Genomic DNA, 27,970 nt, shown 5'->3' with positions numbered 1-27,970 from the left:
TCTAATTCAAAGCTGGCTGCTTCATTTATCTTCTCAATTAGAACCTCATCTGTTACTTGGTAGTTGCTAAGATAAGGCTTTAACTGAAACTTCACGGCTTCACTGAGGAGGCCAGTCTCTAATGAGCGCAGGAACTTGCGCTGAATTAAGTCTGGGCTGAACTGCTCCCCTTCATCGTCATCACCAGACTTCCAGAGCAATTTCTCTCTGAGTTCTATTGCCCTGAACAGAAAGCACTGAGCAGATTCTTTGGGGTCTTGGGATATGCTCATGAGTTGATGAAGCAGGTCAGCTGACGAGTCTACTTTGTAATGTCCCCGTAATATAGTTCTTAGTGTGGGAAGTGTGAGGTCACGCTTCACTTCCAGCAAGTCTCGAAGGTGAAGGCCAGGGCTTACTGCCTTAATCACAGCTTCAATGATTTCAGTCTCTGAGTAGCCTTTCTTAAGCCCGGAATCAATTTGGTTGGTCAAGCTAGTGAAAGATAACTTGTCTTTTTGTCCTGCTTCCCCGATCTGACCCCAGATCCGAAAGTCTTTTCTCAGAGTCACTTCTGGTGTAGTAAAGGGTGCAGGCTGACTTACTTGTTTTTCACTTATCCCAGCTGCACCTCTAAACTCGGTCCCCAACGCTTCAATTTTTTCTTCCAGAACACGTCGTGCTTCTGCTTGAGCTTGTTGGAGCTGACTGTACTCTTGTTTCAGTCTTTCTATCTCACTGAGCTCTGCTCGTTGTATCTCCACTTCAGCTACAGGATGTTCTTGTAATGACTGTATGAATGACTGGAGATCATGGATGAACTGCTGAAACACTTCAGATTCCTCTGTTTTTTCAATCTCGTCCAGAGTACTTTCTGCCAGCCGAATCAGAGTTCAGTTTGGTTATTTATTTATTTCCATCCTTGTCCTTAATGTTTTGACCATCACAGCACTATGAACTGTCGGTAATCCCCCAGGTTCACAGAGATTAGGACTTATAGAAAATGTGAATAAGGACTCAAAGTGTGTGCAGAGAGCCGTCGTGCACTTGATAACATGACAACAGGACGGCTCTGAGCCCTCAGAGGCCGACACAAAGCTGTGACTGTTTATCTGCATGTCAAAATTTCAACCAGCTTAGAGAAGTGTTCATGATGTAAATGTAAACAAAAGCCCTTCTGCTGAGTATGAAAGTCTGCATGGCAAAGTGACACACTTTAGGTGATCTTCATCCTTGGGAAAACTGCTGTCAGTTATTTGCCAGCATCTGTGCTGTACACAGAAGCACAATTCCATTGCTGAACTTCCTCTCTGCGCCGTTGATTGGAGCTGGGCACGCTCCTTTCATCTTTCTGCTTCCCTGTTCCAACGCCGTTGAAGATTTAGGGCAGAGCACATCTTACACCCTAGTTGTCTTCCTTAACGCCAACGTCGAATCTCTTTCACTCCCTCTGGATTTCACTGTTCAAAGTCTCCTCTCGACGATCTTGTGGGAGCCCAGTGGCACAGCCCTCTGTGGGATGGCTGCTGTGCTGAAGGTGATCTCTGCTCCTCTGTGATCCTCCTGAAGCCTCTCTCCTGGCCTCAGCTTCCATCTTGTGGACAATCTCCCGCACTTGCTTCTTCTCATGGAACCTCACAACACCTGCAAGTTAAAAATTTATACTCCCCTTTTGCCACACACACGATCTGATATCGTCGTGTTGGTGTTGTTCCTGGAAAAACATAGTAAATGTTGTTCCAGGATCAACATTGCAAGTTCTTCTTGCAATCTGCCTCTGTGTTTCTCACCTGCTCCTCTCACTCTGTTCTCCTCTCCCACTTTGCAGTCCAATAGCAGTCAGTTCTTTTCAACTTTGTCCTGTGTTTTCCACTGTCTCATCTTGCCATTCCACTCCAAATGTGGCAAATGTCACTCAGACAGTCTCCTCAAAAGTCATCTTCACACACACTGAAGTTGCAGCTTGCTGGAAACGCATCTCCATCCATTCATGATGATGGGTTTTCTTTCTCTCTGATTCCGTTTGCACACACTGCTGCTGGACTTCTCTGCTCAGGACTCTGTTGTTGTCTCTTGACCTGCTGTCAACTGTTGATGTTCATGCCTATGCTTGTGGAACTGCACTCCTTGTCTTCAGGCAGAGTTTAGCTTCCGTAGAGCTTGTTGTCTCAGGGTGAGGAACACATGGGAATTAAGCTGTAAACACCACTTAGCCAAAACTCAGCCTGAGTGTTTCCTAATTATGTTAAACCTATAATTTCCTTCCGACTGCTGCATGTGGAAAATTGATTTAGGTCTGCTCTTCAGCTACAATTTCAATTCAATTCAATTTTATTTATATGACACCACATCACAATAACAGTCGCCTCAAGGCGCTTTATATTGCACAGTAGATTGTACAATAATAGATACAGAAAAAATCCCAACAATCATATGAGCAAGAACGTTAGTGACAGTGGGACAGAAAAACTCCCTTTTAACAGGGAGAAACCTCCAGCAGAACCAGGCTCAGGGAGGGGCGGGGCCATCTGCTGCGACCGGTTGGGGTGAGAGAAGGAAGACAGGATAAAAGACATGCTGTGGAAGAGAGACAGAGGTTAATAACAGATATGATTCAATGCAGAGAGGTCTATTATCACATAGTGAGTGAGAAAGGTGACTGGAAAGGAAAAACTCAAAGCATCATGGGAATCCCCGGCAGCCTACGTCTATTGCAGCATAACTAAGGGAGGATTCTGGGTCACCTGGTCCAGCCCTAACTATATGCTTTAGCAAAAAGGAAAGTTTTAAGCCTAATCTTAAAAGTAGAGATAGTGTCTGTCTCCTGAATCCAAACTGGAAGCTGGTTCCACAGAAGAGGGGCCTGAAAACTGAAGGCTCTCCCTCCCATTCTACTTTTAAATACTCTAGGAACAACAAGTATATATATATATATATATATATATATATATATATATATATATATATATATATATATATATATATATATATATATATATATATAAAAAACACCCAGCACGCCCCTGCGGGGTGGTTTATCCTTCAAGCTCGGGTCCTCTACCAGAGGCCTGGGAGCTTGAGGGTCCTGCACAGTATCTTAGCTGTTCCCAGGACTGCGCTCTTCTGGACAGAGATCTCCGATGTTATTCCCGGGATCTGCTGGAGCCACTCGCCTAGCTTGGGAGTCACCGCACCTAGTGCTCCGATTACCACGGGGACCACCGTTACCTTCACCCTCCACATCCTCTCGAGCTCTTCTCTGAGCCCTTGGTATTTCTCCAGCTTCTCGTGTTCCTTCTTCCTGATATTGCTGTCATTCGGAACCGCTACATCGATCACTACGGCCGTCTTCTTCTGTTTGTCTACCACCACTATGTCCGGTTGGTTAGCCACCACCATTTTGTCCGTCTGTATCTGGAAGTCCCACAGGATCTTAGCTCGGTCATTCTCCACCACCCTTGGGGGCATCTCCCATTTTGACCTCGGGACTTCCAGGTTATACTCGGCACAGATGTTCCTGTACACTATGCCGGCCACTTGGTTATGGCGTTCCATGTATGCCTTGCCTGCTAGCATCTTGCACCCTGCTGTTATGTGCTGGATTGTCTCTGGGGCATCTTTACACAGCCTGCACCTGGGGTCTTGCCTGGTGTGATAGACCCCAGCCTCTATGGATCTTGTACTCAGAGCTTGTTCTTGTGCTGCCATGATTAGTGCCTCTGTGCTGTCTTTCAGTCCAGCTTTGTCCAGCCACTGGTAGGATTTCTGGATATCAGCCACCTCCTCTATCTGCCGGTGGTACATACCGTGCAGGGGCCTGTCCTTCCATGATGGTTCCTCGTCTCCCTCCTCTTTCTTGGGTTTCTGCTGCCTGAGGTATTCACTGAGCACTCGGTCAGTTGGGGCCATCTTCCCAATGTATTCTTGGATGTTCGTTGTCTCATCCTGGACTGTGGTGCTGACACTCACCAGTCCCCGGCCCCCTTCCTTCCGCTTAGCGTACAGCCTCAGGGTGCTGGACTTGGGGTGAAACCCTCCATGCATGGTAAGGAGCTTTCTTGTCTTTATGTCAGTGGCTTCTATCTCCTCCTTTGGCCAGCCTATTACCCCAGCAGGGTACCTGATCACGGGCAGGGCGTACGTGTTGATGGCCCGGATCTTGTTCTTACCATTCAGCTGACTCCTCAGGACTTGCCTGACCCTCTGCAGGTACTTGGTGGTTGCAGCCTTTCTAGCGGCCTCTTCATGGTCCCCATTTGCCTGCGGGATCCCCAGGTACTTGTAACTGTCCTCTATGTCTGCAATGTTGCCTTCTGGTAGTTCAATCCCCTCAGTTCTGACTACCTTCCCTCTCTTTGTTACCATCCGACTACACTTCTCCAGTCCGAACGACATTCCAATGTCATTGCTGTATAGCCTGGTAGTGTGGATCAGTGAATCGATGTCTCGTTCACTCTTGGCATACAGCTTGATGTCATCCATGTACAGGAGGTGGCTGACAACTGCTCCGTTCCGTAGTCGGTATCCGTAGCCAGTCTTGTTAATGATCTCACTGAGGGGGTTCAGGCCTATGCAGAACAGCAGTGGGGACAGAGCATCTCCTTGGTAGATCCCGCACTTGATGGTGACTTGTGCTATGGGCTTGGAGTTGGCCTCTAGTGTTGTACGCCACATCCCCATTGAGTTCCTGATGAAGGCTCTTAGGGTCCCATTGATCTTGTACAATTCTAGGCATTCCAGTATCCAGCTGTGGGGCATTGAGTCATAGGCCTTCTTGTAATCAATCCAGGCAGTGCACAGGTTGGTCAGTCTGGTCTTGCAGTCTCGGCTGACTGTTCTGTCTACCAGTAGCTGGTGTTTTGCGCCTCTGGTATTCTTGCCAATTCCTTTCTGTGTCCCACTCATGTATTGACCCATGTGCCTGTTCATCTTAGCCGATATGATGCCTGACAGGAGCTTCCATGTAGTACTGAGGCAGGTTATTGGTCGGTAGTTGGAGGGGACCGGTCCCTTCTTGGGGTCCTTGGGGATCAGGACCGTCCGACCTTCGGTTAGCCATTCCGGGTGTCTCTCGTTAACTAGCAGCTGGTTCATTTGTGCTGCCAGACGCTCGTGGAGTGCAGTCAGCTTCTTTAGCCAGTAGGCGTGAACCATGTCGGGCCCTGGTGCTGTCCAACTCTTCATACTGGAGACCCTTTCTTGGATATCTGCCACTGTGATGGTTACTGGACCCTGTTCAGGGAGGTCGCTGTGGTCTGCCCTCAGATCCACTAGCCACTGAGCATTGCCGTTATGGGTTGCGTCCTTCTCCCATATGCTCTTCCAGTATTGCTCCGTCTCCAGCCTTGGTGGTGCTGTTCTCTTATTATTGTTCCCTTGCCACTGAGAGTACACCTTTGCTGGTTCTGTGGAGAACAGCTGGTTTATTCTCCTGCCTTCTATCTCTCTGGTGTACCTCCTCAAGCGGCTGGCCAAGGCTGTGAGTCTTTAGTACACTGCGGACTTCAGTTATAACACTTGCCATCTCCAGAAGTTCTCAGACGACACCACCATTGTGGGTAGGGTGTCAGAGGGAAACGAATTGGAATACAGGGGGTTCATCCATGACTTTGTCAGCTGGTGCGAACAGAACCATCTTCGCATCAATGCCAGCAAGACGACGGAGCTGGTGATTGACTTCAGCAGGAAGCCACCCCCTATTACACCAGTGAACATCCAGGGTTTGGACATTGAAACGGTGGAGGAGTACAAATACCTGGCTGTTCACCTCAATAACAAACTGGACTGGTCCACAAATACACTTTACAAAAAGGGTCTGCTGGAGTGGTGGAATGGCAGAGAGGGACGGGGGAAACTTAACAAACTGGTCAGGAAGGCGAGCTCTGTCCTGGACTGTCCGCTGATGTCTATCGAGCAGGTTGGGGAGAAGAGGATGTTGTCTAAGCTAACACCCATCATGGACAACATCTCCCACTCCCTGCATGAGACTGTACGAGCACTGAGCAGCTCGTTCAATAGTAGACTTTTACACTCACAGTGCAGGAAGAAGCGCTACCGCAGGTCATTCTTACCAGCAGCCGTCAGACTCTATAACACAGCTTAACATCCCTTTCGTCATCTTACCCACCTGCCTGTCTGTTTACTGTACATTTATACATATCCCTGTACAATATTGTACGGACATACATAAGTCCGTACACTATTTCTATTTTTTTCTATACATATTCTGTATATTGTTACCTGTATATATCTGTATATTCGAACTTTTGGTTGCTTATGTATTTATGTATACTTGTGCCTTCCTTCATATCTTATCTTTCCCTTGCCATAAGAGCTCTGTAACAGTGAAATTTCTCATCTGTGGGATAATAAAGGTTTATTCTATTCTATTCTATTCTATTCTATTCTAATAGACCTCTCTGCACTGAATCATACTTGTTATTTATCTCTGGCTCTCTTCCACAGCATGTTTTTATCCTGTCTTCCTTCTCTCGCCCCAACCGGTCGCAGCAGATGGCCGCCCCTCCCTGATCCTGTTCTGCCAGAGGTTTGCTCTGTTAACATGACCCAGTTTATTCAGTCATGCAGTCTGATTATTGAGTCATTTACCAACAGCACTTGTAGGAGGTGTGGTCCTGTGGCTCTGCAGTGTGTGAGGGGGAGGATGAGGAGACATGTGGGGCAGTAACCTCCTCATTCACGCCTCTTTATATTACCCACATTATAAAACACTCAGATTTACAGATGACAGTTATACAGCAGCTTTATGGTGACAGAATGAAGATCATCATGTTTTTCCCACTTTTGCTTCTGGTCTGCTCTTTTTCAGCAGATGAGACTGAGACTGCAGTCCAACAACCCTGTCCTCAGGACATCCATGCTGTGCTGAGAGAGCTTACCGCCTCATTGGCTGTGCAGAATGAGCGGATCACTGTCCTACAGAGAGAGAATCAAGGTACAGTTTCATACATCAATGTGACTTCAAAAAAATGAAATTTGTTAAAGAGCATGTAAAGAAGCTTTAAGAGGTGAAGACAGAAAAGTGAGACTGATCAGCTGAAACTACAGTCAAAAGAGATTGCAATGAACATATCATGGTGCTGGAAATATAACATCCTAATTATGTATGATGTTGAAACATATATGTTGGGGATTTTTACATGTTTAATTGCAAAGTATAAAACTTCAAAACATTTAAATATTTTTTTAGAAGAACCAAAAAAAACCCCATCTCTTTTCATCTCAGCATCAGGAACTGACTGGAATGTGTTTATAATGAAACAGCTCACAGCTCCTCTTCATGGCAAACACTTCCAAACCAAACAGTCTAAGGAGCTTTGAAAGAAAAGCATCTGGACTTCTGTACATTGCTTGAAGACGTTTCACCTCTCATCCAAGAAGCTTCTTCAGTTCTAGGATTAAATGGTGGAGGGTCTCAGATTTGGGTGTGTGTGGGTGTGTCCCCTCCAAGAGGGACATGGACCCCATGTTGATCCTCTACCTATTCACATGAGCCAAGGTGTGAAAATGGGTGTAGGTCACAATCAGCCAAGGTTTTGGGATAACCCACTGTAAAACCTAGTCCCACCCTATCATGTGATTCCCTGAGGTCAGATGGCCCAGGATGTGAGTGGGCGTTAAGGCGTCTGGGAAGGGATCTCAAAACTGGATTATAGATGGCAGACAGTTGGTGTCATAAGCCCCATCCTCTGTTCAAAGATGGTCGTTCACAGTGGACATAGATGGCTTCTTTCACTCCTCTTTCAAACATCTGTCTTCTTTGTCCAAAATGTGAACATTGGCATCCTCGAAAGAGTGACCTTTGACCTTTAGATGCAGATGGACTGCTGAATCTTGTCCCGTGGAGGTGGCTCTTCTATGTTGTGTCATTCATTTATGAAGTGGCTGTTTGGTCTCTCCAATGTAGAGGTCTGAGCATTTCTCGCTACACTGTACAGCATACACCACATTGTTAAGTTTGTGTTTAGGAGTTCTGTCTTTGGGATGAACCAGTTTTTAAACCAAAAACTGACCAGTACAGTAAATATGTATATGAGCATGACTTAATATTGACGGTTACGCCTTAGTTCAGCAAAGAGGATGTATGTTGTATTACAAGATACAAGAACACAACTGATGCAGTTGTTTCACTAACTCATCTACAAAAAGTTCATCTAGCCTGGGCCATATCATACCGTTCTTATCATTAGGCAATTATAAGAAAATTATATATCGAATAGAATATGGGTAAAACGCACATGCGCAGTGCCTTTGTTTTCATACGCACATGGAGGAAAAAGCACAGCAGCGACGGAGAACAAGAAGGGCGAAAGCAGATTGTTGAATGAAACAGATGAACCAGAATTGGGTTGTAAAACTGGTGCAACTTCAGTGATGTGGAACTGGTTTGGCTTTCATCTGTCAGATACACACCAGAGCACATTTTTTGGTAGAGCATGCAAGCGGGCCATCGTTATTACCGAACCGATTTTATGTGGTACACGGCACTCAAAAATCTGTCAAAAAATGTTTTAGCACGACTTTGCTAAGCTACGAAGCAGCACCGCTTGATAGATTGTCGGAGCATTACGACTGCCGTAGTCTGGAGCAGGGGCGGAGCGTGGGGGTGGCTTACTGGGCTTAAACCCGGGTTGTTTTGTCAGAAGCCCGGGGTCTTTTGGAGTGTAATTTTTTCATAGATGCCTGGCTGACAACTGTATAAAACAAAAAGTACACACAATATTCGAAGCACATAGTGCACACTGTGGGAATTTACGACTGTGCGTGAATCCCCCCTGATATTGGTATGATCCGAGCTCAGTCACTAAGCGACTGAGCAAGAGGGCAGGGCAGCTGCTGCCTGTGAGTGCGCTGTTGGAGAAACGGAGCCAGCCATACTAAGGAGAGCTTAAGTTTTACCAGGTACCAAAGCAAATCATTCCTACTGTACAAATAATGTAAATATGACGGTGCATCATGAAAGATTGATATCAAACTGATCACTTGACCAATATTACGTTACTCGCTCTTCAAGTGAATCAACAAATGGCGAAATGAAAAGCCGAACAAATGCTATTTTTTTAAGAGAGTCTTAGCTTACGTGTGTTTATTTCATATTTTCAGTTCTTACCCTCCCCGACTAAATCGGTTTCAGTTATGTACTGAAATATAAGAATGGACATTAGAGGGTTCTTTCAAAGAAAAAACTCAGGTAAATGTTATTTTATATTTTATGCTTTGTATGTTGTTCAGTATATTTCTATGCAAAACAAGAGGGGTTTCAGTACACAGCAGGATATTCACATTTGTAACCAGATATTTACATACACTTTAGGGAGAAAACATAAAATATTTTTACTGTACAACATCAATTTAGAGTAAACTTTTGTTTTAGATAAATATTGAAATATATTTTGAATTAGTTAAATGTCAGAATAAAGAGAGAGAGAGATCTATTTTTATCACTTTCATCAAATTTAGGAGTACATATACACTAAGTTTATTGTTAATTAATAAGAAAACTCCAGACGATTCCATTCTGAGCTGAAGAAGCTTCTGATAGGTTAGTAGAGTCCATGTGAGTAAAGTGGTGGCACAGCTGTGGATGCATATAAGGCAAAACACAGAGCCTGTTTCTTTGAAATGGGAAAACCAAGCGATATCAACCAAAACACCAGAAAAAGAACTGTGGAGCTCCATAAGTGTGGCTCAATTTTGAATACAATTTGGTGCCATTTACAATTAAGAAATACAGATAGTTTCTCTCTTTACTCTTAAAGTTAACAAATGTGTTTTTTATATTTATCAATCAAAAAAAATAAACATTTAGTCTGATTTGATGTTGCAATTAAAAAAGTGTTTGTGTTTTGATCTGAAGAGTTTGTAAATATCTGGTTTCACCTGTATATTTGATGATTGTCAGCACACAGAGGGAGAGAGAGGAACAGAGAGGGAGATGGAGAATGAGGACAGAACAGAGATGGAACAAGAGCAGGTGAGACACACATGTTAGTCAAATGGTCGTTTGCCAAAAGTACCACCGTATCATAGGTACTCATGTATCTCGTACCTAGTGTTTCTTTTTAGGTTTGTTATTTTTCAAATTCTATATTTATTAAGTTTTGCAGGCTTGTTTGCACAACAAGGCTAAATAATTATATAAACTTTTCTCAATCTAAATAGTGTACTTTGGTAGAATTAAACAAGTGTAGTGCAGGTCTATGATGATTTTTAGTGCTACTATCATCTAGTTCTGATTGTGGTTCTGTCTTGGTTAAATCCCAAGTACTCCTGATTTTGAACTCTTGTAGTCCTGTTTTAATTCTGGATCAGTTCTGGGTCTGGTTGAATTGGGGTTTAGTCCTCATGTCTTGATACAGCCCTGACCTTGTTCTGCCTTGCTGCTTAATTAAAAAACTAGTTTAAGGTGTCCTGCACATGTGATATATATTTTTCCCTATAAGAAGACATTCTTTTTTGAACAAAACTCAAAACAGAGCCTATTAATCTTTCACTCATTTCTAACCCCCCCCCAAAAAAAAAAAAAAAAAAAAAAATCCCACATGCATACTACCCTTTTGGGCTAAGCCCCGGGTGTTTCAAATGTCTGGCTCCGCCTCTGGTCTGGAGCTTGGTGGAGTGATATGTACTGTGCTTCAACATAATATTACCGTATTGTGTGTGTTTAATCTCCTTTTAAATTTTGTGGATATTATACATGGTTATGCTGAGGATATGTCAGCCTTTCCACTGAAAAAGGATTTTGGTTAAACTGTCAGCAAGGAATTGCATTTGCACTGTTACATTTTTATATAGCTTTGCCGCACATAAAAAGGTGCTTGTTTAAGTCAAAATACATTGATGTTTTTTTTTAACTAATAAAGTTGTGGAGTTGTAAATGTTGGAAAGGCTGTCAGCTGTGTGGGGGGAGCCCCCTTGTGGCGAGAGAGCACAGCTGCACTATGGAGCACATGTTCCAGTGATCAGAGTCAGTGTTGCCAACTTAGCGACTTTGTCGCTATATTTAGCGAGTTTTCAGACCCTTTAGCGACTTTTTTTCTAAAAAATATGAAAGGATTTAGAGTGTTTTTCACTTTCAGTGATGCCGCGGTGTTCGTTTGACTTTGGGACATGAATGGATGGAGTTTAGGACCCAGATTACTCCGAGTCCGCGAGGCTCCTGACTACGGTAGCCGCAATGCTCCGACAAGGGTGGGGCTTCGTAGCTTAATCAAAGTTGTACTAGTCATGCTGGACAAAAGCCAAACCAGTTCCACATCACTGAAGTTGCACCATTTTTACAAACCAATTCTGGTTCATCTGTTTCATTCAACGATCCGCTTTTGCCCTGGTCATTCTCCGTCGCCGCCATGCTTTTTCCGTCATGTGCGTATGAAAACAACAATGAAAACAAATTGCCTAACATTATACCGGTAAACCCTGAACGGTATGATATGGCCCAGCTCTAAGTCAGTTACTTTGTTTCTTACAGATTAAAACATGTGAATCACTGTGTGCTGTCAGTAAGATTTCCTCCATTTTGCATTTTCTCAGAACAAGCAGCAAAGCTGGAGAGTCAGAAGATTCAGACTGATAAGCTGACGCAGCAGCTACAAGGTACTGTGAGGGAATCTGAAAATATAAATAGAAAAACAGACATTTATGTTGCAGACATGGTGAGGTGATTGGCTCTGTCTTTCTGTGCGGAGTTTCCATGTTTTCCCCGTGTTTGTGTCGCTTCTCTCAGGGTACTCCGGATTCGTCCCACAGTCCAAAGACATGCAGTTAGTGGTGTTAGGTTAACTGGTAATTCTAAATTGCCCATATGTGTGAATGTAGGAAGCAATGTAAATGCAAATGTCTGTCTGTCTGTCCGTCTTTATGTCTTAGCCCTGTGACAGACTTGTCCAGGGTGTACCCTACCTCTGGGATCAGCAACCCTGACAAGGATAAGTGGAAGAGAATGGACGGATGATTGACTTGAATTCTAAAATATATGTCTGAATGGATTAATGTTAGACACTCAAACTAAAAACTGCTCTGATCAGCTCAACATCACACTTCAAACTTCAAGTTTCAGAACACACATTAAGTTCATTACTGGATCTAATTTACTGAATTACATTAAACTGAGTTCATGTTTATCTGAAGCACAAACCAACATGCAACTAAAACACTGAATAACACAGTTTGTTGACTTGGCAGAAGCTATAAAATAACTTGCTGTCTGATCTAAAGGACGAGTTTGGGATCCTCAAAAATAGATTCAATCAAATTTCAGTTTCCAATCACAGAGTTTTATTTCTTCTGTGACAATGAAATGCTTTCAGCTGTCAAACATTTCTTTCATTGGAGATTCAAGTTTTTTTCATGGTCACTTTTTTTGGGAAGAGTCTAACTCTAAAACAGAAAGGTTAAAATAATGACATTTCTCTCTCTCTCAGTCAAACAGGTGGCTTTCTCAGCCTCTCTGCTCGATCAAGGCAGTAGAGAAACTGGACCCTTTAACACTCAGATTACTCTGGTCTTCAAACGTGTTGTCACAAACATTGGAAATGCCTACAACCCACACACAGGTAATAACACTGAATGTCACTTCTCAGCTATGTTGATGTCAGGCTGATGTTCCAGATTTTCTGACAGCTGATTTTCCATTTAACAAAAACAAATGTCCCACAGGTATTTTCACTGCACCAGTGAGAGGAGTCTACCACTTTGACTGGAGCTTATATGGAGATGGAAATCTTGCTGCAGGTGGTGTGTTGTTCAGGAATGGAGAGCACATTTTTATTGCATATGAACATCAAACATCTGGTGGTGTGAGCACCTCTAATGGAGCCTCACTGCTTCTAGACGTTGGAGATCAGGTGTCTGTACGTCTCTATACTGGTGCAAGGCTAAATGACAGTCAAAATCATCATAATACCTTCAGTGGTCATCTGATTTTCACCATGTGAGAGGTGTGACAGCTCCAACACTTCCTGTGTGGGCGGAGCTTAGCAAGTTTTAGAAGCAAAGCAGGAAGTAAATCACCTGCTGAAATCAGTTTCTTGCTCTCTCTCTCTGAATGGTTGGGTTCTAGTTGTGCGTTTATTTGTTTCTACTTCTCCTGTGATTCTACTGACCAAGGGTGTAGATTTGGTTTTGGCATTGGTGGGGACGGATGATTCAACCCTGCCCTGTTTCTTTCTTTTTTCCTTTTTGTCTTTGCTTCTTGATAAAAAATAAAAAAATAAAAAGTAGAAATATACTCGCCTACATATGCTATTCTACGTGCTTTTAAACCATTTAAAATTACAATTCATAGTTTTATATGTGAATTATAAAATGTTAAATTCCTATTAAACAAATGACTGACTAAGTATTTTAGACTTTAGTTTACTTCGACCATATTGTCATAAAGAATATGACTTTAAGGACTTAACAACATTAGTTCATTTATACACCAATATCTCTTACATTAGCACTAGGGGAACACTGAGTGACCTGGTGGTTTTTGTCCATAAAACTACTCATCTAAGATTATCACAAAAGATCTCTCAGCAAAATTATGCAACATTTTAGGCACACTATTGCCCCTATTAAATCAGTGAGTTGGGATTTTTTTATTCTAAACATGAACTACCTAACCCTCTGACTGCACTAGGACCTATTGCCACCTGATAAAATAACACATTGATTTGTGCCATATAAAAGTGAGACGTGTCAATTCAGATTCAATTTACATCAGCAGCCTAACAATTGTCATGATAATAAATACTAGTCAACCTATAGCACCATAACATCAGTCAGTCATCTGTGACCTCGCCTCTTCACCTCTGTCTGAGCTACAACATGGCAGAGCTGCCTCTGTCACCTGATAAATAACAGTGAGACATTCCACATACATGCAGTCACAAATGTGCTTCAAATACAGTCATGAACCAACAAGTCATCATCCAGTTTCACCTGTGATCTTGTGTCACCATTACTCTCTGAGCTTTGTGTTGGTTCTTCTGTCACCTGACAAATAGGACAAACATGACAATAAGAATAAAATGTGGAGCTGCTTCAGTGTTTCTGTCAATTTGTGCAGATCTTGACTCATCAGTAATGTTTGTAGGATGAGTGCATTTTTAAAACACTTTGTGCAAACTGCACTACAAGGTGGGATATTTGCAAAATTATGACTACCTCATGATATTTTGTCTCAAAAATTAACCCTATGAATATGTCAGTACCATTAGGATGAAATTATTGTGTCACCAACATTTTAATGTTAGACATACAATTTTAGCAGCCTCTGTAAACTAATATCCTGGCTGCTCGAGGCTGTTTTCTCTGACAGTTTCAATCAAAATTAGAAATGCTGCTCTGAGACTGAGAGAACTAAAAGTGCTGCATGTTGTGCAGTTAGTTTCCAAAACATGTTATTCATGGGTACAATTTTAGACTGATGTGGGCCAAAGCCTAGCATAGCCTGTAACGTTATTATGACGGACACATTTTATGAGTTAACTTGGCTTTAAGTGACTTACAGGTTTCTTTGAAAAATACTTTCTTATATCCAGGTTCTTCCTTTTTGCTGCCATCCTCGTCTCCTCCTCGCAGCGCAGGCTTGCAGCTGCTAAAACTAAACAGAACTCCCTGAAAGGCGCAGCTAATCACATTGGCCGTATTTGTCACATGAGGTAGGACTCCAGTAGAGAACGTAATTTAACTCTTTCTGCACCGCTGGGTGAATGAGACGTTGACAGATCTTTTTTTTTTCCTTTCTATTGGTTTCGTTTTTCTTTACTTAAAGACATGAAATTACTGGTGGAGACATGTCCCTTCCGTCCATGCCAAATCTACACCCTTGCTACTGACTCAGATAATTTACTTCTTCTTATCTTTGATTCAAATAAATCCAGTTAAATGCTCAGTGATTCTCTTCTCTTTGTCCTTTCTTTGAGTCGGCTCTTCATAAAGTGCTGCTCCTCCATTAGGTAATGACTATTTTCTATAAGTTGGTAAACTGCATTATTTTTATTGGCTCCACTGTCCTGTATTGGTCAGTCTGTTATTTTGGTGACTGCTGGCCCACATGTTTGCTTTTAACTGGAGCTAATTTTGCGTACCTTTTTTATTTTTGGCAGCTCTTTTATCATAATTAGATAATTAATTTTATTTTTATAGCAATATATAAAAATAATCGTAATATCTTTCAGTAAAACATAAAAAAAAACCTTCTTGTACTGTTCAAAATATATGGACTTAACTGTGTAACTGATGATGGTAATCATGCACTGTAAAATCTAATTAGTTCCTCCCAGAACTCAAAAAAATTATGCAAACTTGTTGCCTCAAAAAAACCAAGTAAAGCTTACTTAAGATGACTGTTAGGACAACTTATTCATTGCAAGTCTGCAGTATTAAGAATAACTTGATATTTCTGACTGTACAATACTAATTGTTTACCTGCTGACAAACATTTCAAGTTCAACTAAGTGAAAAAACAATTTGTGGTAACCTGAATATGATTAAAAATAATTAACAACACTTTTTGTAATGATGTTAAAATCAGCTCAACTTTTATTTTCAAACACAACAAAGTATAACAGCCAACATACTGGACACTGTTCTGCTGAACAACAAACAATTATATTGCCATCACTGTTATAATCTTACAATGAAACAAAGTCTCAGATGTAATTATTCTGAAAATAAGTTTACGCCTACCTAGAGTTGGATGTCTCGAGACCACTTTTACGTGGTCTTGGTCTCGGTCTTGGTCTCGACGGACTTTTGTCTTGGGAAACCTGCAGTCAGCTAAGACTGAAGAAGTCACTTGGATGAGTGACGAAACGTTTCTCCCTCAAAACGCTGCGTCCAGATGAACAGAATCAACTTTTGGAGATTTGCGTGGGGGCAGCAGCCAAAGCAAAGAAGCCCAGAACTCCCTCTCTCTCCTGGCACCTCCTCATTGTAGACATAATTTGTTTTTATGAAGACACAATTTTTGTAGTTTTGACTCTATATACCACCACAGTGAATTTTAACTTGAACAATCAGGATGTGACTGTAGTGTAGACTTCAATCCTTAATTAAAGACATTTAAGTAAAGTACTGTGTTACCTGTTAGGAATTACAGCAATTTTATAGATAGTCCTGAATTCACAGAGGCACAAAAGTAATGGAACAACTTATTGATAGGAGTAAAGTCCGCTCCCTTGCTCCATCCTTCCATGTTGAATGTATAATTTATAGCTTTTCACTGTTTATACTATTTTCAATGTGAGGTCTCAAGAGATGTCAGCACAAGTGACAATAAACCAATCAGAGAGAGCAAAACTGTAGGAGTGGCCAAATCAACAATATGATGCATCATTAAACAGAATGAATCCACTGACCAGCTGCACCACATTAAAGGCCCAGGAAAGTGCATGATGACAGAATTATTGGTTAAGAAAAACAACTACACAACATGATTCCAAGTCAAAAACAGCAAGAGGATGCAGGTGCGTCATTATCAAACTCTATAATCAAATGCTTTCAACAATGGAAATGGTGAGTTTACAGCAAGGTGCAAACCACTGTGCTGGCTCAGGAGATGGTTACACAGAAGTTAAAGTGTCCTCATTCAACCAATTATGGACCTAAATCCAAGTTTTTTCTTGGGCTCAGATCACAATACTGATTATTTTCTACATACTTTTTATTTGTGTGTCCTCAGTAACATCATCTCATATATTGTATTCATGTTTTTTAGCTCTTGTTTCCTCAGCAGCAGTTTAGTTTCTCTACAGGTCAAATAAAATTTTGTTCTTACATTCTGTGTCAGATGATTGTGGTCTGGTGGTGACTAACAAATACACATCTGTACTCTGTACAGAAAACCAGTAATAAACATTAAACCACAACCACAGACCAAAAACAGCAGAAAGACCAGTCAGTGGCTTCAGCACAGGATGTATCTGTTTGATACTGATGATTTTGATTTTAGTTTTTTTATTTATTTATTTAGTTTTATTGTTGCAATTTTAAGCAAAAATACGGAATATTCTCTGGTAGCAGCTAACATAAATATTTGCTCATTTAATTAGTTGTTAATTGAAATTGCCATGAATCATGTTTAACATCTGCTCCCATCTACTGGTGAAACTGGGTGCTACAGTAGAGCAGCTGCTTTATAAATCACAATACCTCTTAAATCTACCATATTTGAGAAATTGTGAAACTATAGTATGCAACATCATCAAAGAGTTCACGAATATGAAGAAATCTCTCTGCAAAGGAAAAACTACAGTGGTTGACTTTATTAATTCTTTATTATTTTTTTTGTGATGCTGTAAAAGCTGTTTTTAGTGCTGTTTGACATGTTGAAGCAGTTAATGAATTAAAGATTCATTGATTTTACTCATGCAGCTGCAGTCAGTCCAATAAACCCTGACTGTCGAGGTGCTCACTGAGACCGCCTCCCTGCAGCAGAGATGAACCTGAGATTTGAGTCTGTTCCTGTCACATGGATGGAGAATCGTTCACAGAGTGGAAATCTGCTCTGAAGCTGCTGTGAACTGAAATGATGTTACTCATCCTGCACTGATTCACTCGGAACTAGAATGTGATTTGAACAGAGAGCAGAGCGGGGACGAGTTCAGGATATTTGAAACTGGTGGAGGGTGACAGGGCTGTGCAGAGAGGTTTAAAGGGGCGGGTGCTCAAAGTTAAAAAGGGGCACATTGATCCAGGCTGAATAACAACAACACACATTCATCAAGAATTTAATATGGGCAACAAGGCAAAGCAAACGTAGCCGATGCTTTACCTGATGGGTACAAATTTGCTGTTGAGGGGTTGCTGTGGATAGTGCTGGAGGGCAGGGCTGTGTTGATCTGAGACTGTAGACAAAAAAGTCCACAGGAGAGATGGTAGCTGATTAAACAAGTGTCATGAGATAATAACAAAATGCAAAGATTGGTGACAGCGCTTGGAACCATAAGGCAACAAAAAACTGTGAGAAATAATTTAGGCTCTGCCTGTGAATCACTCTTTGCTTCTCTTCTTCCTTCCATCCCATCTTTTCATATATCACTCTCCACTTGCTGTCTATCTGAGAACAAGGCACAACTTGCTATTGCAATAAACTATAATCTAATTATCCACACCTAACAACTCTTGCACTTAATCTAAAATAAAATGATGACAGAAAAATGTTATAGCACTGCCTTTAGTAGCCTCATACAGCTCCTGCTGTTTCCTCCTCATGTACTTACCAGGCATGTCTGGACAATGTTATATCACGAGTAATATATATTTTTTTAAATCCATCTAAATAAAACACACACATGCACGCACACACAGTGACATTTTAGACCTTCTTCAGAATACTGTATATACTATGGGCATCATGGTGCTGATCCAGAATCCTTACATTATTATTTATTACTAGAGCTACAATAATAAAGCAATGAGGAGGGGGAAGTAATAAATATGAAATAATGTATTTATGATGATTCCATTTGTTTCACTATCCACTCTGTGCAGGGCAAAGCTTATTACATTTTTAAACTGTAGAGATACAATAATTTTACTGCTGTAAAATCCAAATTTTGTCTTATTTAAAATATAAATCTAATATAATCTGCTTCTTAATGTATGTTCTTTAAAATACAGCGTGTGTTTTTAATATATTATAATTATAATAATTATTGTGTGGACATGCATATTAGATCGTTTTTTAGTGAAATATAATCCCTCCAGAAAGGCAGGAAAAGCCCGGAAACTTACTTTAAAACTAAATATGTTCCCTAAAACGGTGACAGAGCTACAGACCCATGACAGCCTTACACAGGTAGCCAGCAGCTATGACCAGCACTACCTGTGCAGTTAATAAAAGGACAGGTAATGTTTGTCGCGCTGTTGCACACACAGCACGCTCATTTGTTTCAGTTCGTCAGCTGCAACAAGACAGCTTACCAACGTGTACGTAATAAGCTAATACTCCTGGGTGCTACACACTACAGTGTACGCTGTACACCTACTTACTGGTTTTGTCGCATCAGTCTGTGTCTCTGAGTTAACTTGTGTTTCTCCTACAGCTCCGGACCGGAAAAAATGCGCGTGCTCTTTGTGAGCTCGTTCCCGGCTCGTAACCAGCGCGTTCTGCCGTCAAGGGCGACCATTGGTTAAATGTGATCATGTGACTGATGCAAGCCAGATCCTTTTATTTAGCAAAACTGTGATTAATAGTTAAATATTATTGTTGAGGGGCACAGACAAGACTCCGCACGCACACACACATTAAAAAAAATAATAAGATTTTTTTTTAAAAAAGTTGCCTCAACAAAAGGGAACCTTGGGCACCCATCAGGAAAGGGGCGGGTGCTCAAGCCCCTCTAGCCCCCCCCCCCCTCTGCACCATAGTGACTACGAGTGAGTTATCAGCTAAAGCTAGTTAGTTCAATTATTAAGCTGCATCAAAAGATGGTACGGAAGCATCATACAGACTGTCATACCTGTTAATTAACATCCCCCGAAGAAATCCAGTCCAGAGGTCAGAGTACAGAAAATAATAATGCAAACTTTAAGCTTTAATACAATTTAAACAGGTGGATATATAAGAAATAATAATATAATAATAATTACATACTGTACTGTTGTTATGAAGGCCGATATTAGCGATAGGGACCAGAGAACGTTTGTCTTGTTTTTTGCAGTGTGATGCAGACATGTTCATTTATTTTAACATGGAAATCTGTGTGGCCTCACTCACTTTGGGTTTTCTGACTCTCTGTGACTCAGTCTCTCTCAGAGCGGTGACCTGTCCAGGGTCTACCCTGCCTCTTGCCTCTATGCAGTCGGTGAATTTAGCTGCTACCAGCTCTCATATTATAGAAGTCATATTAGAGTCTCAGTCTATTCTTTCCTGTGTGTACCTCAGCAGAGATTTTACCAATCATTTAAGAGATAACTAGATAGTTTACACTGGTCATGTGCTCCATACAGTGGATACACAGTTGCCAGTTCACACACAGTGCTGTGATCTACCACCCAGTGGAGTCATACAACACAAACACTGTTACATTAGCATTTATCAGGCTGATGTTTGATACACAGTAACAGTTGTAACAGTAGGTGTGACATCAGTGATTATCAGCTGCTGTCTGGACTGCTCACAAAAAAACTTGTCTTTCATTGACTGAAAGCTCTGAAAGCTCTACTTGGACTCGCATACCCAACTGATCCTGCCAATGTCATGCATAATCCACATACATTTTGATAATGGCTTTATTCAAATGTGTGATAATATTGGACCCTGACAACCAGAACTCTCATCGTATTCAAAGAATGAAGAGGGAGAATTATTTGAAAAGAAGTGGTATGAGTATAATCCATGGCTAGAGTATTTTCCAAGTGCTGATGTTATGTATTGTTTCAGCTGTCCTTTTTTCCCTAAATAATGAAAAGTGCACAAGTTCCAAAACCTTGAAAACAGAAGGGTTAAATCTGCAGTTTTTGAAGTAGCTGACCAAGTGTCCCAAGCTGCAAAAGAAAAAAAAAAAAGGGAAATTTTGTCTCATTTGATATCATCACTCCTTAGCAAGACGGGGAGATGATGGGACCTTGTAAAGCCAAAATCTATGACATTTCTGAGAGTTAGTTGAGTTGTTCAGCAAGAATGCCAGTGTAATTAAATTACACCTTGATGACATAAAAGATCAACATGGACCTGGAAAACAACCTCCCATCTCGCTCCTCTCAAACAGAAGTCTGAACGACATAATCAAAGCTTCGGCCACATCTGTAAGACGTGTCATTCAAACAGAAATGCAAGAGTGTGAAATCTTTTCTATACTGATGGATGAAACCACAGATGTGTTGCACACCAAGCAGGTTTCGTTCAGATATGTGCACGACATGGAAATCAAGGAGCTCTTCATTCAGGTGTGTAATGCGGAGTCAACAAGTGGAGATGCCCTAGAAAAGCTAGTAATGGCTCTACTGAAAGAAAATAATCTAAAGATTGACAACATCTGGGATCAAGGTTATGATGAGGCTACAAACATGAGCGGGCGCTTTAAGTGACTTCAGTCAAGAATACATAAAAAAGATCCAAAGGACTCATATTTTTAGGCATGGAAAGATGAATAAAAATACTTAAATCCTAATTGAGGTTGTCATAATTCATGCATGACAGGGTTAAATAACATTAATTAAAATGAAACGCGCCATACATCTATAGTAACAGTAAACAACGGGTATGGGGGTAGGGTATGGAGTGACACATCAGTGTCCAATAGTGGTTTATGTTTATACCATCAACACTGACACAAATACAAGACAACAGCCTTTGAATAGCTGCCCACTGTAGTGACCACTATGTGTGAAAGGGTTAATCTGGTTTTGGTAGAGAGCGCAAAATCAAACTTGTGTTTTGTCAGTTTTTTCAACCTAATTGAAAAGCTTTACACTTTTGTGGCCAAGGCGTCTAAATGAGACTCTGCATTTATTAAAATGCAGAAGTTGCATCCTGAGCAGCGCCCACTGGAGCTGCAGAAGCTGTCAGACACTTGGTGGGACTGCAGAGAGCCTGCCATCAAGACAATAAGGAAGATCCTCCCAGCTGTCATATAGTTTCTTGAGGAAACACTACAGCAAGATCCCCCAGAGTCTTCACCAGGTGATGCAATGATTCTTCTCAAAAGTATCAATTTTGAATTGATCCTGTGTCTGGAGATCACCTGTCTGATGACAATGCTTTGACAACCCCCCAAATTACCAACCCGTTAAAGTGTTCTATGTTTTTTTGGACACGTGACACAGGAGCTTCAGGGATGCTTTAAAGGGAAATCTTGAATGCCTTTCACTGCCAGAGAAGTGGAAAACAGCAATAATCTCAGCAGAGGCCCACCAAGCAGTGAAAAAGCTCTGCCTATAACACTATATATATTAAAAAAAAAAAAAAAAAAAACACACCCAGCACGCCCCTGCGGGCGGTTTATCTTTCAAGCTCGGGTCCTCTACCAGAGGCCTGGGAGCTTGAGGGTCCTGCGCAGTATCTTAGCTGTTCCCAGGACTGCGCTCTTCTGGACAGAGATCTCCGATGTTGTTCCTGGGATCTGCTGGAGCCACTCGCCTAGCTTGGGAGTCACCGCACCTAGTGCTCCGATTACCACGGGGACCACCGTTACCTTCACCCTCCACATCCTCTCGAGCTCTTCTCTGAGCCCTTGGTATTTCTCCAGCTTCTCGTGTTCCTTCTTCCTGATATTGCTGTCATTCGGAACCGCTACATCGATCACTACGGCCGTCTTCTTCTGTTTGTCTACCACCACTATGTCCGGTCGGTTGGCCACCACCATTTTGTCCGTCTGTATCTGGAAGTCCCACAGGATCTTAGCTCGGTCATTCTCCATCACCCTTGGGGGCATCTCCCATTTTGACCTCGGGACTTCCAGGTTATACTCGGCACAGATGTTCCTGTACACTATGCCGGCCACTTGGTTATGGCGTTCCATGTATGCCTTGCCTGCTAGCATCTTGCACCCTGCTGTTATGTGCTGGATTGTCTCTGGGGCATCTTTACACAGCCTGCACCTGGGGTCTTGCCTGGTGTGATAGACCCCAGCCTCTATGAATCTTGTACTCAGAGCTTGTTCTTGTGCTGCCATGATTAGTGCCTCTGTGCTGTCTTTCAGTCCAGCTTTGTCCAGCCACTGGTAGGATTTCTGGATATCAGCCACCTCCTCTATCTGCCGGTGGTACATACCGTGCAGGGGCCTGTCCTTCCATGATGGTTCCTCGTCTCCCTCCTCTTTCTTGGGTTTCTGCTGACCGAGTGCTCAGTGAATACCTCAGGCAGTTGGGGCCAACACAGACATGGAGGCACAGAAACACCAAGAAAACCAAAGGATCACCACAGAGAGAAGAACATAACAGAATCAAAGTGAAACTACAAACATTCAGAATAACAATGAGTCCAAAGTGTGGAGCGGTCTGATGTTCCAACAGTGTTCAGGCTGAGAATTATTAACTGCGATGCTCCAGTTTGACCTAATGGTGGCAGTGCTGTCTCACTGTTATACAGGAGATAACAAGTGAGAGCATCACGAAAACACAGATATTTTATTATGTCTTTGTGATGTCTGGTTGGTTTTTCAGTTTTTTAGTTGGTGTCATCAGGTTTGTTCTACATGGTGGATGCTGTATCTTATAACACTGCCATGATGTTTACTGTGAGTCTGGAGGTTTGGTTATAGTGAACCTGCCTCCTGATGTTTATCACATATCCACAGCAGAAGCTTCATCACAGATCAGACACAAATAACACCACGGTGTTTGGTTACACTGAGCAGGCAGCTGTTACACTGTGACAGTCACCAGGTCACGTGGGCCTATTGCTTAATCAAACCGAGGGCGAGGTCTCCGAGGTTCTTGAATGCACCACAAACCGCAGAGTCGAGTGAGCCGCTGAAAGTCAGATCTGTTCTTCAAAGCAGACTTTCTGCTTTATTTCAAGCTTAAATGTAATCTGATGTAGTCAGTATTTAAAGTCAGGCTCTGTTATTGACTGAAAACTCAGACAGACTCAGACATTTAGAACAAACTAAGAGTCGGATCAGGAGACACGAGGCTGGGTGGACACTTGCTTTTCCCTCACACATTATGTTCACTTATTATCAGCACATGTTAGCTTCCACAGAACAACAACATCTTGTAGTTTCTGACACTTTGCATGTTTAGCATGAGGCTAAAATTCCCCCTCAGTGGGTCACTGGTGACCTGCTGGATGTTCAGAGGTTCATTAAATCCAACATGACTAAAAACTCAAATGTCAAAGGAAATAAACAAAATATTTAAAGTCAGTCATTCTGATCATAATTGTACTTTGACCTTTAACCTCTCTGCTCTGTGTTGTTTCCTCTTTCAGATCAGAAAACCATCACAGCTGAGTCTGGACAGGACGTCACTCTGACATGGCGAGCTCTAAATAATAATTCCATCAGTGTTGTAAAATGGAGCAGAGCTGACCTGAGAGATGAATATGTGCTTTTGTACAAGGATGAGCGATTTGAAACATAACCAGCATCCATCTTTTAAGAACCGGGTGGATCTGCAGGACAGACAGATGAAGGATGGAGACGCGTCTTTGATTATGAAGGATGTGACGATTAATGACGCTGGAACATACGAATGTCATGTCTACATGGGAAGAGACTCATGGGAGCTCATCAGCATCATCTTACTACTTGTTCCTCCAGGTGAGTGAATAGTTGAGTGTGTGTGTGATCAGAGGTGAAGCTGCTTCCTGGTTGTTGATGTGTGTTTGTTGTATGGATGAGCTGGTGGATGTCAGAGGTAGACAGATGTTTCTCCAGTTGTTGTCTTTGTGGCTGGTAGTCTAGAGTTGTAGAGCAGCATTGTTTGGTTAGAGCAGAAACAAAGACATTTATGAATCAGTCTCTTCTTCTCTTGCTCTCTAACTCGTCTGTAAACATGTGTGGGGAAACTCAATGTTAAAGCCTACAGCTGGAGGGGGAGGGGAGGGGTGAAGCTGGTGGTTGTGAGTCTGTGAAAGTGAATCCTGCCGGTGCCATAGCTGGTGAAAACGTACTTAGTGCAGACACAAAACGTCCATCAGCTTCAAAGTGTGTCAGAAAAATGTCCACATGGTGACTGATGGATGAGAGAGGTCCCATTGTTGTTGTTGTGCACAAGTCATTGAACAACACAAACACTTAGAGCTGCTTTCAGTGCTGCCTGTTTTGTTACTGCACACATTTCTGATGGTCCTACAGTCCAACGTAGCAAACGTCTCTGTGACAAAGTGGGTGAGAAGACCATTTGTCTACATTCTTAGTTAACATTCTTGTTTTGATTTAACCATATTTCACATGTAATCTGCAATAGGCAAACATCTACTATCCCGGGTTTGTTTATGTTCTGCACTTTTACAGATTATATAATATAACATCTTGGTTTAAATCAATTCCTACAAGTTTGTTAAGTTAACATGTTATTTATTTCAACTGTTAATTTGTATTGTTTAGAACTTACCTTACCTACCTGTCTTCCAGAAGCAAAAGGAGGAAATGTAGTTCTACTTCCTGCTTTATACCTTCTGGGTTCATCTGAGGTCACAGGAAGAGACCAAGTGCAGGAGGGGAAGAATTCTTATAATTTAATAAAGTTGATTTTAAAGGGTTTATAAAGAAATAGATTTAATGTTGTGATATGTATTGATTACACCAGAGTTTATGTTGCCAGTCAAGAGGAGTAGTAGAGGATGAATATAATCATGTTCATCTCACCTACCTAGTGAATGGAATAGTCCAGAGGAGAAAGTGTTTGATTAAGGGGACTATTTAAGCAGACGAACTCAGGTGTTTCGAGAAGAGAGGTTCAGGTCAGTGTAGCTGTGTGCAGTTTGACCTTAATTTCCGTTGATTTAAGTTCAGTTATGTTTATTTGAATTGAGTTAATTATAGAGTTGAGTTTCTTATTTGTTTCTTTGTAAATATTGTTGGGCCACAGAATGGTGAATAAATCACTTGCTACACTGGACAGCATCAGTCTCCTGCACTTCTTTGACCGCTTAAGTCGAGTCCTACCACAGTCTCCCTGAAGCCTCTTCTTAGAGACCAAAGGTTGGATCAGAGCGAGCAGCTGAAAGGACACATCTATGAATGCAGTCAGAGACTTTCTCACAACCTCACACTTCATCTGGTCACATTTACACTCAGGCTTAAACTCATGCTTTCTGTTAGTCACTGAAAATAGAAACAGACTCACACTGGTTCTCAAAAGAAATCAATATTAAAATTAATATATGATCATATCCTCATTTGCAATAATATGGATACCATCATGTCATGTTTGGCTCCAGCTGAGACACAACTTCACAGACACACAGCCCCTCACCTCACTAACAGCTGGATCACTGTCACAGGTGACACACTCACCTGTCTGTGTTTCCGAAGGTTTCAACATCACAATGTGACGACAACTTAATGACTGTTTTGCTTTATTTTAGACAAACACACCATTGTTCTTATCTCTGTGCTGTTGCCCATTGGGTCAGTCTATGTTGTGGTTCTACTGATGTTACTGGTTCTGCTGGTGAGACTATGTGTTTACAGGAAACTTGAAGGTTTTTACATATTCATTCTTATTCATTGTGGTATTTTGTTTCCATTCTGTGGTCATAATTTGGTCTATTTAGATTCTTAAATCATAAAAGTGTTTACTTCAACTCATTTCAGCAGATGGAGAAGATGCCATCACCAGTGTCATCACATACAATGTTGTGAAATCATCAACAGCCTCCAGTCAAACACATCAGAAATAGAGGTTCGTGTGTTTTCCTTTTCCCTATTACCTACAATGCTCCAGTTTGACCTCATGGTGGCAGTGCTGTTTCACTGTTGTAATGGCTACACTCAGACTACAGGAGAGAACAAGAGGGCTCTACTAAAACATGTTTTATCATGTATTTGCGACATCATGCTGATGTCAGCCTGATGACATCATCAGGTTTTATAGATCATGTGCTGATGTCAGCAGTGTTAATATGTAAATCTAGTGCAGTATATTCATCTTTATGTCAGTGTGAAGTCACATAATGTTGCACTGAAAAAATAATATTTTAAAAAGCTCAAACAAAGAAACTGTTCATGTCCTCCAATGACTAATATATTGTTTTAATGTTTGGAGATGGAAACTAAAGCTTTGTCCTCATTCGTGTGACCCTGACCTTTGACCTTTGTATTTATTATATTTACCCACATGATTGGAGCAGAACTGGAAATCTTTGGCTTCTATAATCTGTAAAAACTTCAGATTTTAAGATGTTTTCATGCAGTGTGTGATTTTGTGACACTTTATAGCGTCATTGTGACGTCGTATTGAAAAAATAAACTGTGTGTTGTTCAGCTCTCTTCGTGTCCTTTCATATCAGATATTAAACTCCACATGGTTTCTTTACATTAATTTTGAAAGTCAACTTTGACCTTTGGCCCTAACAACAAAGGTCTACACTGCTAACACACAGACAGACAACATGACAGTGGTTGTGTGTTTGTACACACAAAAGCAACACAACAGCAGGTTCAAACACTCAAAGAGCTGCGTTACAGTTAAATGTGTGACTGGTTGCTGAGCTGTTTGATGTTATGTGTCAGAGTTCAGCTTCACATGTTTGAAATAATAACACATTTCTGGGAGCAATAATGACAGAATAAGGAACAGGACAGACAATGACGACCTTCTTCTGTTGGACATGTGCACATCAGTTATATGCATTGATCCAGTGCTGCTTCACAAGTACACACACACACCCAACAGGAAGCGGTTACTGCTTACAGATGAAGGTTATGTGGAGTTAACATCTGATTTACTGTTGACTGGTTTCATCTGTGAAAACAAATGAACAAACTTCTTTTGGCTCTCGGAGGAGGCGGACGCACTTTTTCTCCTCTCCCTTATCTTCCCTGCTTATATCCTTGTCTAGTCTCGTGTTTTTTTGTATTACTTTCCCTGGAACACTCTCTCAGTCTGTTTCAAAGAACAGCTGTGAAATTCTCATGAGTTGTTGCAAAAGAAAAATTACTATCATAATCTGGCTACCCCTTCGGCACCAGCCGTGGGCTCAAGGCTGGAGCCGAACAACAACACCCTGATAACAACTGTGTTGAGTCTGTTCCTTCCCATTCCATGCAAGGCCACCTGGGTTGGCTGGAAGACTGTTTACTTAGCCTGGCAGGGCGAAGGACACTGTCTCAGCTGAATTATGGACACGCAAACACATACATATACTGATACTGATAAGCACTCACTGACGCATCACCCTCCCTACCCCGGATCCATCGCCACCTCCAACGCTTACCTCCCCTCTGATGTGCACATCAGGTCAGCTGGAGGCGCAGTCGAAACATTGCAGCGGTCCCAGATCAGATGTACACACTGGAACTCTTTCCCATGTTGCTGTCTGTGTTTATTGTGCTATGGTGTGTTGATATCTGTGCATTCCTGT

At 41.7% G+C, this 27,970-nt stretch overlaps 1 protein-coding gene across 1 annotated transcript; it reads left to right on the top strand.

The window, feature by feature from the left end:
* Nucleotides 1-6,723: 6,723 nt before the first annotated feature.
* Nucleotides 6,724-12,957, top strand: LOC146635055 (complement C1q tumor necrosis factor-related protein 3-like). Its single transcript, XM_085345047.1, has 4 exons — nucleotides 6,724-6,934; nucleotides 11,533-11,595; nucleotides 12,423-12,554; nucleotides 12,658-12,957. Exons 1-4 carry the CDS (start codon nucleotides 6,724-6,726, stop codon nucleotides 12,933-12,935), a joined length of 684 nt encoding a protein of 227 aa, XP_085201173.1. The 3' UTR covers nucleotides 12,936-12,957.
* The last annotated feature ends 15,013 nt before the right edge of the window (nucleotides 12,958-27,970 follow it).

Source organism: Diplotaxodon limnothrissa, linkage group LG3 (genome assembly GCF_057381915.1).
Source record: "Diplotaxodon limnothrissa isolate DT_005_m linkage group LG3, D_limnothrissa_male_GT1.1, whole genome shotgun sequence".
NCBI classification, from domain to species: domain Eukaryota; kingdom Metazoa; phylum Chordata; class Actinopteri; order Cichliformes; family Cichlidae; genus Diplotaxodon; species Diplotaxodon limnothrissa.
This window is presented reverse-complemented; position numbering and strand designations above follow the sequence as displayed.

What these genes read in the sequence shown, in the direction of transcription:
- LOC146635055 (XM_085345047.1), top strand. Translation starts at nt 6,724, where the DNA reads ATGACAGTTATACAGCAGCTTTATGGTGACAGAATGAAGATCATCATG. An exon ending in CCTACAGAGAGAGAATCAAG is followed by an intron (nt 6,935 to 11,532) that starts GTACAGTTTCAT and finishes GCATTTTCTCAG; the next exon opens with AACAAGCAGCAAAGCTGGAG. An exon ending in GCTGACGCAGCAGCTACAAG is followed by an intron (nt 11,596 to 12,422) that starts GTACTGTGAGGG and finishes TCTCTCTCTCAG; the next exon opens with TCAAACAGGTGGCTTTCTCA.